The sequence below is a fragment of the Mustela putorius genome, unplaced genomic scaffold (assembly GCF_011764305.1).
Source record: "Mustela putorius furo isolate JIRA1106 unplaced genomic scaffold, ASM1176430v1.1 tig00003845_pilon_pilon_pilon, whole genome shotgun sequence".
NCBI classification, from domain to species: Eukaryota; Metazoa; Chordata; class Mammalia; order Carnivora; family Mustelidae; genus Mustela; species Mustela putorius.
Genome location: NW_025421998.1, coordinates 51,701,268 through 51,716,028, shown reverse-complemented (window position 1 = coordinate 51,716,028; position 14,761 = coordinate 51,701,268). Strand labels below are relative to the sequence as shown.

The window sequence follows — 14,761 nt, the reverse complement described above, 5'->3', positions numbered from 1 at the left end:
CATCCTGTGTTTCCCCCAAAACAACCAGACAGTATTTTTGGAATGTCTATTGTGTATTCTTCACTGCACAGAGTAACAAAAAAAAATTGTAATATTAAGGGCCAGTTTACAGGGAGTCCCTAAACTATCATTTGGGGAGACAGACACACAATAAAACTCCCAGGAATGGAAAAGAGAAGGAAGCAAACTCCCCACACCCACACTGCTAGAGAAGTATCAAGATCTGAAGTTTGGTGGGACTCCTGACTGTTCAATGAGAAGATATTTCTATATTTTAGGGGGATTAACATAGTGAAACTAGGTTTAGAGTCAGAAAATCTGGATTCCGTCCCTAAACTTGAGTGTTACCTGCTCACCATTCATATTCCAAAATGTCTATTACAATTTCTCTCAGAGGTTTGCTGGGTGAGATAGTATCTGTTCAGGTTCCTCGCATAGGAAGCACATAGTAACTAAATATGATTTAAGTCTGAATCTACCTTGAAGACAAATTTTGCTTACTTCAGGGTTTTCAAAAGATGTATCCTTAGCCTTTATACAGTCAGCTGTCCTGAAACACTGCGGTCTGTGCTCTCCCCACTGAGTCCGCTTGCACCGAAACGTGGTGAAGGGAGAGCGCCTGCCCTCCGAGAAGCACCAAAGCCCCTTCCCTTGACTGTAGCTCAGACATCCTTGAGGTGCAGCAGGACAAGGCACTGTGTTCCGGGTCTGCCTGGCTCCCTCAACTTTGACACTCCCTTTCTTTTTTCTTCCCAGATGATCCTTTTCTCTGCCTGCTGCATCTGTGGACTCATTGGGGGCATCCTGAATGTTCAGTTCCTTCGGGCAGTGACAAAGAAGACCTCGTCCCTCTATCCTCTACATCTTGCCTCCATGTCCCTTGCGTGCATCGGGATCGGCGGCTGCACCCTCTCTTCCTGGCTAACTTGTCGACTAGCCAGTTACGAACAGAGGAGGATGTTCTCGGAGAGGGAGCACTCGCTGCACCACTCTCATGAAATGGCTGAGAAAGTAAGTTTTGTGCCTCTTCTGCTCACCGCTAGCATGTGACGGAGACTGCAGTCAAATCTTGGTCAGTCAACTGGCAGCTTTAGACGAGAATTTGAGAAATTGGATTTTCTACAACTTTGGCCCTATTGGGCTAAGAATAGAAATTTTGTATTATTTTTTTTCTCTGCTATTTTGGGTACACCTATTTTCAACAGTTTCATAGCTCTCTAGCTATACCAAAACACAGTTCCTAAAATAGCATTTCATAAAATAGTGAATGGCTTATAAATATGGATTTTTGTGTATTATACTGAGGAAAAACACATAAAACTAAATACCCTCTCAACAATGCCAGTTTTAGAAATCTGATGAATTCCCCCTTCTAGCTCACCTCTTGTACTTGTAAGTAGATGCATCTGATTATGTAAATTAGATTTTGAAGCATAAAAGGACCTTTTAATAAGGCAACAAAAAGCCTTGCCTGCCAGTGCAGATAGTACAGTCCACATAAGGCAACATTAAATTCTCATCTAAACTTCATGCATATTTGGGTAGCTTTGCCTATATTTTAAATAATATTCTTGCCTAATTGTTTCATAAAACTCATTCAAACAGGAAGTAATAACATTTATTGCTTAAAGGACAGATGATATAGTGAGCTGTGTTTCTGTTGCATTTTGCACGTATTTCTTAATTCAGTTCCTGTTATTGGATCTATGAAGGAAAAGCTAAAACATCTGTAAACTAAACTGGCTAAGATAATATTTCACTTGATATCATGGAAATAAAACCACAGAATAGAAGACAGAGTAAGCAAGAGTTACTACCTCATATTCCTTCGTAATGTGATTCTGAAGAAAAAAATATGTATTCCATAGTTTTAAGTGTTTCTATTTTGTATGCAATCAATACATTCAAATAAAGAGAGTAGATATTCTTAAATTGCTCCATGAAAAAAGCGATTTGGAACTGATGTACACATGTTCTTTAAAAAAACTATGGTATAATTAGCGGGACTGATAATTTAAAGAAATGGGTTGTTAAAAATAGATTACCGTTAAGTATTTGGATAGTAGCTCATTTGTGCTCTATTTTTATACTACTGTGATTTAGTTTTTGTGTGTGTGTATGTTTGTACAATATTTATTATATGATTGTTATATTTATATTAGAGATTGAGGGCTATTGAAATAACCGACTTGCCCAGCTGCCCGGTGGTGCCCCCGACACCAGAGTTACCTACAAGGTACGCTGATTTCTAGGGAGTTACCATGTTGTAATGTCACCGCAGGAAGCGATGCCTCTTTCTAGGAAGCCATGATGTCAGCAGATCAGTCTGGACTGATGCTGTGATGTTTGTTGCTCCTCAAAGTATCACTGTCAGAACTACTTTGAGGACCCAACAGAAACCTACATGGCAGAGTCTTGCAGCTTGAAAGTTGGTTGAGTATTTAAAATATTCAGCCTCCTATAAGCATCCAAACACACTCCTGTTTGGATGATTCATGACTCCTTTATTTTCTGCTACATCATGATTCTGACTCAATACTATCATTCACAGACCCGAGTTCTGTTTTTAATAATAGGTGTATCTGATAACGACAAACAGTATCTCCTTCATGCCAAAGTGGCATGAGCAAATGACATAAGTTTGACGCTAATACAGTAAAAATGCTGTGCGAGACCTGTCTTTTGACAAAATTATCTGTTGTGATACATTTCACATTTATATCCTATACTTTCGGTTGCTAAAAAGAAATAGTTGTCATTCTCGCTTTGGTTAAGTGATATAAGTGGAAATCCAGAAAGTCTCATTGATACTATGGCCCAATGGTGGAGAGTATATCCACTTGCAAATAGTCACATTTGGTCCTGCCCAATTTAGAACATATTCTTCTTACCAAATTGGACATGCCTATTTGCAAATAAACTAAAAATGCTAATGCGTTTAAAATCCAATTTTTGCTCTTTTCTCCTACCCTTGATATTACAGTGTCCACATTAGTATGAATTTAGTTAGGAAAACGCTTTTCATTTTTAAGCTTTTTGAAAACTGGATTTTTTTTTCTTAATGCTGCAATTAAATATTCTACATTAGATTAGTTTTTATGGTTTCTAAGCTACTGTTCTGAATGCAAATTCATTTAGAGAGAAGAAGCACCTAAGAGTTTTACTTTTATCAGTTCATTATGAAATTATTTTTGTACTCGTATGCGGAATAGAAAAAGCCGTATGAGTAAATTTTGTTAAAGATCATTTTTGAAGAATCGCTTCTATTTAACTTGCCACCCACAGTGAGTTTTTGAATGAAGCCTCAAATCAGGTTTCCTGCTGATGAACTTAATCTCAGCCCAACAACCCCACTGTGTTTCCACGCCTGCTTTTACCATCTGCACGCCCAGTGAGCCAGTCACTGAACCATCACCAGGCCACAGAAATAGGCTGCTGGCGCCAAAGAACCTTCTTCACTTTCTGTCAGAGTCTTCATCCTAAAAGAGTTTGAGTTTCTCGGCTTTTTTCTAGTATTTTCTTGGCACTTTACCAGGGAGATATAGTGTATAGCCAGCCAGGTACGAGATTACTCCTTCGAACCTGGAAGAGGCCAGGCACTTTGCCTGGAGAAACAGAGCTTGATGTGATAGTAGGACACATCCCCAGTGCCTCTTGTCTCCTTTCTCCCAATTTTCTTGGAAGAAGTTCTACCACATCTTTCAAAACAACAAAGTTTTCAAAAGCAAAGTTCAAAAGCCAGGCCGATTCCTACCTTCCCGTCCCTCACAGATCCTCTCCCTGAGCGACTTTCCAAACCAGCCAAAGCAAGAAGCAAGTATCTTTATTCTATTTCATCTCCTATATTGAATTTTCTAAGAGAAGAGAGTCAAAATAGGGCCTGGATACCTTTTCATTTTTCAAATAAATATTGGGAAGAATTTCTAAAGTTTACAAAAGTACACATTTCTAATTCTCCCCCAAATGTCAATCAAATATAAACGGATGGGCTTAAGGTAAATGAACAAGAATTTGGATTTGAATTTTCCTTACTACACTTTTGCAAATAGGCTTGTTCACATGTGGAAAGATTTTTAGATTATTTTTGCTTAAATATTCCTTATAATATGGCACACTAACCATTATACATGTGAATGGGCTTCACATCTCATTACCTTCTCATATTTAGGGAGGAGTTTAATGTTCAATGATAAGTATGAGTTCAAAACATCTAAATTTTTTTTAAATTAACATTTTCTCAAATTGCAAATGGAACTTAACGTTAGTTCATCCTTTCTAAGTTTTCATTTGCCTTCCATGTAGTTTTCCTTATTAGCGTCCTCGTAATTGATCCCTTAAGAAACATATTAAGAAGTTTTACTATTCGTTTGGTTGGGCTTTCTTTTTTTTTTTTTTTTTAACTGTATGAATGATACTGTCATGAAAGCCAATCTTCCCCACTGTGATCCACTGCTGCATATAAGCAATAATCCCCCTGTGGACCTATTTCAGTTCTTTGCAAAAAGGCCACACATTTTTCTATAGAATGAGGTAACCCCTACGCTATGTGGGCACTTTGCTGACACGCTCAGCAGAGAAGCCAATGCAAGGGGTAAGTGTAGGCATTTAACCATCTTCTTTCTAGGTGAGGTCTTTCCAAAATAAAGTTGAGAAAGAAAAGGAGAGACTCAGGGCACTGGGGACAGACTGAAGTGTTTTTGTGCATTGAAGACTTTGGTCTAACAGACTATCATTTCAGCATTTTCATGTGCTCCAAGATGCCATGAAATTTCGTTTTCTCAAATGCAACAACAGTATCAATCCTTGCCCTTCCCCAAAACTCGGGAAGTTTTTCAGTGGCTTGAAATTTCTGTTTTGCAAACCCATTAGCCAAATCAATATCTTACTCTGAAACTAAATTTTAACTAATTCATCTTATTTTCCTAACAGGAAATGACAGACAACATGAGCAATGGAGGACCACAACTGATATTTAACGGAAGAGTATAATCAATGTTTTAAAGAACTGAACATTTTTTAGGATTTTCATGAGGAAAGGAGATACCAAAGGAGTAGGGGATAAAATTAAAGCAGTTCCTGTATTTGCTGTTTTCCCTCATGGGCACCCAGTATAATCATTCTCCCTCAGTTTGCCTCACTTACTTCTTCAGCTTTTTTTTTTCTTTTTTCTTTTTTTTTTCTTTTTGGGTGAGAATCTTCCAGAAATGTTCTGGTGCAGTAATTTGAACAGACATTCCAGATTGTTCTAAAGACTTTTCAGGAAAAAAAAAAAGGAATAAACAGAAAGAAAAATTCATATTCTACAAAAACACTATTTGACTAGCATGAGTATTAAATTTGTAATGACATATTTCATATAAATAATCAAAGTACAAATATCAAGAAATAACAATAAGTTATTTATGTCTTTGTTTTGAAAGACAGTGGCTTCAAGAATACCACAATTCAAAACCTCAGTAATGCCTTGTTGTAAAAACATTAAAATTATTTCCAATTTGTGAATGAACTATATTTCATAATTTATTTATAAATGACAAAAAACCCTAAAGCATAAAGAAGAAAATTTTTTTAGAGAGAGACCATACTAATCTGTATGATATTTTTGCATTTTTGCACAAGGGTGAAAAGTTATAAATGAATATCATTTAAGGAAAATAAATATGTTTTGATTATACTGTGCAGATTGATCTGCATGTTCATGAATGAGCCTAAGAATAAAATAACACATGTGTGTATGTGTGTGTATATATACTGTAAATATAGAAAATATATACAGCATATATTTATAGCATACATGAATGTAAATAGATAATCAAAAAGAAATTGTAATGCTGTTGGGGTATTATCAGGATTCTATTCCCAAAGAGATGGGAAAGCAATTTTTCAAGGCTTTTCTATGCCCACAAAAATCACGTTTGATTTCTACTAAGTTTGTTCATTTTTATTCTTTTTATTATGTCTGCTGTGTGTAAATATCATTGTGACTGATATTTATGGAGTTGAGTGATCTGAATAGTGTAGTATAAAGATAGATTACTTATCTGGCTATTTTACTATTAATGGCATTTCTGTAATAACAATGATTAATACTGATTTATAAACATAACAACTTTAAATCACATACTTCCACATTTATTAATGTAGATACAATGACATGTGATTTTCATGATACTTATATTTCAAACACTTTGCAGCCCAATTAAATTATATAAAAGGACAGATGATGTATGCCCAAAAGGTAAAGTTAAAATTTGCTTTGCTAGAATTTAATTTAGATCTTTTAAAAATTTTATAATTTATGAAAATAATATAAACAGAACATTTTTAAGAATATGTATATCCAAAGAACCTGAAAGAGTTCTTTGTAGAAGGAAATAGAAAGATAGGCTTACATTTATGTAGTTAGATTCAGTCCTTCTTTTCCACAGGGAAATGTTAAAATAGCCACCTGTGACAATATGAATAGGCAACAAAATAGCACAGTCTTTGAAAATATTTATGAGAACACAACCTCTGATAACAGATAAAGAAATCTAATATTTTAAAATATGTGGTTTTCATTGTATTGGATACTTTCATTTTTCCCCAAAGCTAATCAATTTTCAGGTCATTTGTATGAGTTACTTATTGAACCACAGGTAAATTCAACCTTTAACACTCAGGATGAGAACATGTTATCATTTAGAAACAAAATACGGATTTTAATTATGATAACAAAATAATAACTCCAGTTAATGGAAATCTGAAGGTCTTCTAGTTTTAGAGTATTGTGATCATCACCTACCCTATTTAAGTTGACTCATAAAAAAAATTCTGACTGTAGATAGTCACATGAAATAGCTGGGCTATGGTTGTTTGCTGTAGTGCTTGAAGGCTCCTAACTCATATGAATAACTTCAATATCCAGTAAATTACAGAAGTTGCCCATAAATGCAACCTCAAATAGTGAATTAACATTATCGCTGTTCTTTTGATGCCATCAACAGGCATAAGATTTATCACTGAAAATCTAAACTATAGATGCAGATATTTTATATATATGTGGCTCTACTGAATTTACTCAAGGATGTAGTTTTGTACTGACTGAAGGAATAACCACTGACTCTAGGTGGCATTTCTTTGTAGACATATTTGTATAATACAGAGTTCTAATACATCAGTAAGATGTTTTAATGCCCTTTGAAATAATTTATGAAATCACCCATTAAAGGACAAAGTAGGCATATCACTGCTTCAATATAGACTTAAGAAGAGATGCAATCACGACAGTTACCCAAATAGGCTACCATGTATATAACCAGACATAGATACGTCTTTAAATGTAGTTCTTTTAACCCAATATTTTCAGGGCTCGGTTATTTAGAGGGATTTATTTGGGATGTAGAGTGATTAGGGGACGTTAGGAAGACATTGTTCAAGTACTTGAAAATTCAACTTTTACAATAAATTGATCTATTAACTAGAATACTTTAAGTGACTACATTATAGTTTTAGTGTGAGCCTACCCTTGGGGGAAAGTAAATGAAGAAACAAAATATGTGACACTAGTGTGGTGGTGTGCTGTAGAAACTAGCTACAAAAAGGTGAAGTTATTGTAAGCATAAAAGGATAAAAGTGGATTCTGCTTGGAAACTTAAACGTGTGTTTGTTTAAACACACACACACATCTACAGTTGTTTAGAAGTGGAACATGGTATGATGACTCTATTGATGTGTCTATGTAATAAAATGGTGTGCTTTGAAACTGCATATGGTGTGAACTTTCTTTTCATCATAATAGAAAAAATAGTTTCCCCCACTAGGTTCTGGGGGACAGGATTGTCCCCTAGATTGGCAGAGGACAGGGTGCTGTGAATGAAGAGAGAGAGCCCCAGCTAGTCGATATGGAATTCAGAGAGGGTATTTTCTGAGATGGGAAATGTAGAGGAGGAGTGGTTGAAGATGCAGAACAAATGACCATAAGAAAGTGAGGTCCCCTGGAGGCAGGCATTGATAAGATACTCATTGTAGGAGACAGACTTAGCTATAGATAGGACTGAAATTGCAGGGGATCTCACAGATGAAATCATAATATTCAGAGAACTCTGCTGACCTGGTGCTTGTTGAATTGTTGCTACTGGCTTTTGGAGTGGACAGTAATTGTGCAAACTGCCTTTTACATTTTAAGCCATTAAGCATCTCTGGTCCCCCATCTAGTAAATGTCAGAAGGATACCCCAGGACAAACAAAAATGTCCTAACAAATTTTCACTTCTCTCTTTGGCAGGTAAGTATTGCCTGCTAATTGAGAGCCACTGAGAAAAACCCTAGAACACAATCCAAAGCAGCGATGTTAATGCTACGTAGAAATGTAGACGTGAATTGCTCAGGGTCATAAACTCACTTTTCTAAGGTCTACCTATATTCTTTGATAGTGTAGCCACTAACCTAACCATGTGTGATTAAATGTATATATAAATTAATCAAAACAAAATTAAGTATTCAGTTTCTCTGCTGAATAGAGCTAGCCACATTCCGGGTACTTGATAACCACACAGGGTAAACATCACCTCAGAAAGTCTTATCAGTCAATGCTAGTCAAAACCACAGTCCTTATCATTAAAATAAAATGTAAAAAAAAAACTGGTAAACTCTCCATGAAATTTGAAGTTGATGGACCAGTTAAGTCCATAGACCAAGAACAAGGAAAAATACAGTGTAGGCCAAATCCATAATAAAGTCTAAAAGTTGCTTGAGTTTTCATGTTTAAAAAAAAAAAATTCTGGTCATAGAAATATTCCTATAAATAACTAAATATTTTGTGTTTGACAGGTAAAATGAGATGTTGTGTAACTTCTATTTTTGAAGAAATTTACTCAGCCTATTACCATGCATCAATGAAAAATTCTGCATTTCTTATGCTTGGGAAGGTGAGAACAACAATCTGTGGTCCTCTACTCTTTTCACTGACTTAAGCTCAAAAGTGGCATGTTTAGAAACCGTATGTCCAAGGCTGCATTTTCAAAGATTATTTAGCAAACATGTTTCAGAAATTTAGATAGAGCATCTTAAGTACCATTTGGTTAGAACACGGTTTCCAAATAAAGTTTCAGAACTTGGCATCACTTCATTCTTGTCTTCCTTAAATCATTTTCCTGGAAACATATGTAATACTTCTTACTCAAAGTATGTGACAGCCAAGAAATTCAATTATTCCAAAACCATAAATCACAGGTTGTGAGTTACTCAGAGTAGAGGAAACCAATTCAGAAATTGCTTGAAATGTGGATGCCTAGTAAAATTATACAAAAGTGTTTTTTTTATTATTCTTTATGCCAGTAAAAATATTTACTGAATATAAGGGTCTTTTACTAGGAATGTATTTCCCAGGAAATGTATTATAAAAAGTCAAACTCTAGATCTAAACAGATTGATTTCAATATTTTAATAGTTCAACATTGTCTATATTAACTAGTTATAAGGACATAGCCTTCATTTAACTAGAAATCCTTAAGAATTAGGTTCCATCTTTAAACTTTCCTTCACATCAGCTAGGGACTTTTGATTTCAAAGTTTTCTCTTCATTAACCCCCAGAGGCTCTACTCCCTTAGCCACATAATATATTGCAAGCCCTACCCCAAAAGCCAAAATGTACTATGCTGCTAAAAATTGCCAGAGAGACTAGAATTGGGCTGGAGCTTCACAGAAAATTCTAAAATCTTGTCAAATTTGCCTCAAGTGTTTCGCTAACCTCAAGGAATCAGGACTCATGACTGTTCCTTGTTACTAATCAATCAGGATATTCGCCCTCCCTTCCTCACTAAGACGGGGGTCCTCCAATGTCATTTCACAACATCTTGATGGAGGACTGGAAGATATCCCTTGGGCTCTCCAAGATCATTGCTCAGGAAAGAAAAGCTATAGTTCCCATTATGGGGGGTTCTACCATCCCTCACTCTGTCCCTCATTGTCCATCAGTCAAGGAAAGAGGTGATATTCAGCCTTACTCATACATAAGTCCTCGAAGTGTACGAATGCTGTCTAGATGTGCACTTCACTCCCTAATATCTAAAATATCTTTTGAGATTTGGACTTCTCTGTCTTTTCTATCTTCTAATTATATCAATACTTTTACATTGATCTTTGAGAAGAAAATTTTAAACTTATTAAGAAGGTTCTAGGTCTTCTAAGATAAAACAAATTGCTAGAAAGAATGTTGTTTCCAAGACACAACAGAGTGAGTAGTGATAATACTAGCCTAGTGCTATCTATCAACAAAAAGGATGGTAGTACAGCAGGTGAAAACCATTTATCAAGGGTTATGATAATGTGCATCAACTATAAATGTGAATATTCCTCAATCATATTAATATGATTTATTTAACATGAAATGTGGATAACGTGGTAAGACATTATTAATATTTCACCTGAAAGGTAAGGTCATTTCTTGCTGTACCCATGAATCTTAGAGCCATTCACTCATGTCATGTAACTTATGTACTCTCAAGTCCATAAAACCATAACTCCATCCCCTTGGAACCACGACCCTGTATTTGTTCAGCTTCTTCTGATTTCAGATCCAAATTTCTGGTTCTGTGGCAGACAGGCATGTGCTCCAGCTGGAGACATGAATGCCAAAGAAGGATACTAAAGGACAACTCAAGAGAAAACAGGAGCTGTCCATATCTTGAATGTAAAGAGGATGGAAAATCTATGAGGTCATTGGAGACAGGCAGGAAGCCATAAGTGAGAAACTGAGGCAAGATTATTTTCCCCCTGGGTTTCTTGAGGGGATAGGATCAGCAAGCTGTAGAAAAAAACTAATCTTGTCATGACCCAAATTTTGCCTTTATTTACCAGGTAAGTTCATTGCTTGTCATGTCTGTCATGTTCTTCTTTTAAATCTCTAGCTTAGCCTACTCATCTGTGCCAAGAACATTGGAGGAAGAGGTTTTGTTCAAGGGAGCTGACACTTTATCCAGTGTTTGTCTAAAGCCAATATGTGCATGACAGCAGGAGTCACAAGAAACATCAAGGGAAAGTGAGACACAAGGGAAGCTTTCATTAGTCATTGGTCCTTCTCAACGAGGAACACTCCTTTCAGTGTGAATATTAGAGGTCTAGATTTTTATTTTATTGAAAAATTGTGGTTTTTATGTAATATCTTCCCTTAAAAAGTTCTACTCACTGTTGCATTCTTTCACAACTGGGAACGTCCCCTTTGCCAGTTGAATTCATTATTGTAATAATTTCCAAAGTGCAGAATTATTAAGAGTCCCCTGTGGCCATAAGAGGGAGTCTGGATATGATCCATTAATATGCATTTTGTTTAATAACTTGAGAGTAAATTGTGTATCAAAATACATCGTGTCTAATTTTCATTTTTATCTACTTTCCACCCTCAAACTTTCCATATCACATTCTTCGGAATGTATTTAGTGTCAAGGAGCTGTGAATTCATGCCCACACAGACTCTGCAGGCAGCAGGTGGTTTATTTAAGGTAATGGTTTAAAAAAAAAAAAAAGGAAATGGTTTTCTATTTTTTTTTTTTTTTTTTTAGTTGGAAAAGAAAAAAGTATTTTTTTTTATTTTTTTTTTTAATTTTTTATTTTTTATAAACATATATTTTTATCCCCAGGGGTACAGGTCTGTGAATCACCAGGTTTACACACTTCACAGCACTCACCAAATCACATACCCTCCCCAATGTCCATAATCCCACCCCCTTCTCCCAAACCCCCTCCCCCCGGCAACCCTCAGTTTGTTTTGTGAGATTAAGAGTCACTTATGGTTTGTCTCCCTCCCAATCCCATCTTGTTTCATTTATTCTTCTACCCACTTAAGCCTCCATGTTGCATCACCACTTCCTCATATCAGGGAGATCATATGATAGTTGTCTTTCTCTGCTTGACTTATTTCGCTAAGCATGATACGCTCTAGTTCCATCCATGTTGTTGCAAATGGCAAGATTTCATTTCTTTTGATGGCTGCATAGTATTCCATTGTGTATATATACCACATCTTCTTGATCCATTCATCTGTTGATGGACATCTAGGTTCTTTCCATAGTTTGGCTATTGTGGACATTGCTGCTATAAACATTCGGGTGCATGTGTCCCTTTGGATCACTACATTTGTATCTTTAGGGTAAATACCCAATAGTGCAATTGCTGGATCATAGGGCAGTTCTATTTTCAACATTTTGAGGAACCTCCATGCTGTTTTCCAGAGTGGCTGCACCAGCTTGCATTCCCACCAACAGTGTAGGAGGGTTCCCCTTTCTCCGCATCCTCGCCAGCATCTGTCATTTCCTGACTTGTTGATTTTAGCCATTCTGACTGGTGTGAGGTGATATCTCATTGTGGTTTTGATTTGTATTTCCCTGATGCCGAGTGATATGGAGCACTTTTTCATGTGTCTGTTCTATTTTTGTTCTGCAGTGAGCTAAAGGCAGATGGAACTAAATGAGAATGTCCAAAGGTATTCTTGAAAGCACCATGGTTAATATTACTGCTAATTCCTTGGATTTGAAAACCTTTCAAAAGATGTTGAAACTTTGTTGCAGTAGAATCTAGTTGGGGGGCACCTGGGTGGCTCAGTGTGTTAAGCCTCTGTCTTCAGCTCAGATCATGATCCCAGGGTCCTGGATAGAGCCCAGCATTAGGCTCCCTGCTCAGTGGAGTATGCTTCTTCCTTTCCCTCTGTCTGCAGCGCCCCCTGCTTGTGCTCTCTCTCTTTCACGAACTCTCTCTATGTGTCAAATAAATAAATAAAATCCTTTTTTTAAGAAAAGTCCATTTGGAAAGGAACTAGGGCCTTAGAAGAAATACCAGCCTCACCTACCTACAACCTAACAGCCATAGGCCTCATAAAAGGACAGTAAATCATATAAAGAGGACATCATAGCTCCAGAAAGGAGCCCCACCACCCATCTTATACCTCCTTTACTCCTCCCCAACCAACAGTGGTTCTCAAGACTACACACATACACACACAAAGTTTACTATTTTTTCTTTCTTTTTTAAAAAAATTTCATTCCAGTACAGTTAAGACACAGTGTTAAAGTGTTTCCGGGTTTACAACCAAGTGATTCAACAACTGCGTACATCACAGACAACACCCAGGGCTCACCCTCATAAGCGCACTCTCTAACCCCATCACCTATTCCCCCCCGCCCCCCGGCCCCCCCACCTCCCATCTGGTAACCATCAGTTTGTTCTCTATGGTCGAGTCTGTTTCTTGTTTTCTCTTTCTCTCTCTCTCAAATCTCTCTCTCTCCTTTGCTCATTTGTTTTGTTTCTTAGGTTCCACGTGTGAGTGAAATGATACGGCATTTGTCTTTCTCTGACTGACTTATTTCACGAATTGAGCTACGGGGTATTTATCCCAAAGTACAAAAACACGAGTTCAAAGGCATACATGCCCTCCTACGTTTACAGCAGTATTATTTACAATAGCCAAATTAGGGAAGTAACCCAAGTGTCCATCAATAGATGATTAGATAAAGATAAAGATGATTAGATGAATAGATAAAGAAGATGTGGTATACGGTCTTTGTCATTGCCTTTCTGTTAATAATTGATACCTAGATAGGTACTTGCAACCTCAGGTAAGTGGAGTTGAAAATTAATATGATTTTATATTCTAGGTAATAATCAGAGCATCTAAACTATAGCCAAGAGATAAAATCCAAGCATACAGATCAAGGTATTTAAACATTATTGTATTTTGTTACCACAAAAGTGAGAAAGACACAATTCCATTGTTAGAGAATGAGAATACAACGACTATTTGTGGTCTTTTGCTCTTGTTATTTCCCCCATAAGTACCTACTATGATTTACAAATACATTAATTAACACTGTAAAAACTATTTATACATTACGAATAAAAGAGGTCACCTCTAGACTGAAGAAGTTGAGCAAACACTGCCTTTTCATGGGATCCGGTGCTTCATATGTGTTCTTGGAGAAATTCTGAACTAAAACAAAAATTAATAAAACATTTTTCAGGTAGGAAGGTAATTGAGGCAAAGCAGTGTTTAAGATAAAATGATGACAGTGATAAAGAATTTTTGCATACCTCCTTCTTTTTACAGAAGAAAATGTGGCTTATTTGTTGTTAATTTAAATGGTTGTGCCTCCTATTTCAGCAATGGAATTGAAGGAAGATTTAATGATGCCTGAGAGAGAGAGAATGGAATATGCACACATGTTAATACAAATAAGAATAACACTTGTTTTATAGGGAATTGTTTTCCTTGCTTCCTGAAGATTGTTCTATACTCCTTGGAAATAATCATATTTTGATTTAATTTTGTTAGTTAAGTTCCAACGTACAACTTACCATAATCTATCCCTTTCAGTACCATCTAGAAGGATACATAAACTGAAGTTTTTCATTCAGTTTACAAAATGTGTGGAAATTAACCACTGGCATTCTATCTCTGAGTCTATGTAAATTGTATACTCTTTTATGCTACTTATTTTGCAAACTCTACTGTGTGTGCTAAATCACTTGAAAGAAATAATCAGCTACATTGTTAATTATACTGCATTTATGTCAATTATACCTGAATAAAAATGATCAGTTCAGAACCTCTCTCCTGCATTTCAAGATGTTTTGAGGCACTGGTTCCCAAAGTTCTCAGGTATTACAATCACCTGGAGGGCTTGGTAAACAGATTGCTGAGCTCCATTCAGAGAGTTCTGATTCTGGAAGCCTTGGGTGGGGCCTGAGGATTTGCATTTCTAACCACATTTCAGGCGGTGCTGATGACAAC

General features: G+C 36.4%; 1 protein-coding gene and 1 long non-coding RNA gene across 5 annotated transcripts in view; one reads left to right on the top strand and one right to left on the bottom strand.

Moving 5' to 3' along the window:
* The window catches only part of TMEM196 (transmembrane protein 196), a 51,780-nt gene extending 43,050 nt beyond the window's left edge, over window positions 1-8,730 (top strand). For 2 of the 4 annotated variants that reach the window (XM_004743373.3, XM_004743374.3), the window contains exons 3-5: window positions 757-1,011; window positions 2,163-2,236; window positions 4,930-8,730. In XM_004743373.3, the coding sequence (XP_004743430.1) occupies window positions 757-1,011; window positions 2,163-2,236; window positions 4,930-4,936 (336 nt within the window). In that variant the 3' untranslated portion in view covers window positions 4,937-8,730. The remainder of the gene's footprint in view (window positions 1-756; window positions 1,012-2,162; window positions 2,237-4,929) is intronic. The other 2 variants (XM_004743375.3, XM_004743376.3) reach the window with 1 other exon arrangement.
* Window positions 1-14,705, bottom strand: part of LOC101676650 — a 29,101-nt gene extending 14,396 nt beyond the window's left edge. The window contains exons 1-5 of the long non-coding RNA XR_198790.3: window positions 14,552-14,705; window positions 14,062-14,161; window positions 13,881-13,960; window positions 6,393-6,448; window positions 5,143-5,252 (exon numbers count right to left, since the gene is read on the bottom strand). This is a non-coding gene — a long non-coding RNA (uncharacterized LOC101676650). The remainder of the gene's footprint in view (window positions 1-5,142; window positions 5,253-6,392; window positions 6,449-13,880; window positions 13,961-14,061; window positions 14,162-14,551) is intronic.
* Between the last annotated feature and the right edge of the window lie 56 nt (window positions 14,706-14,761).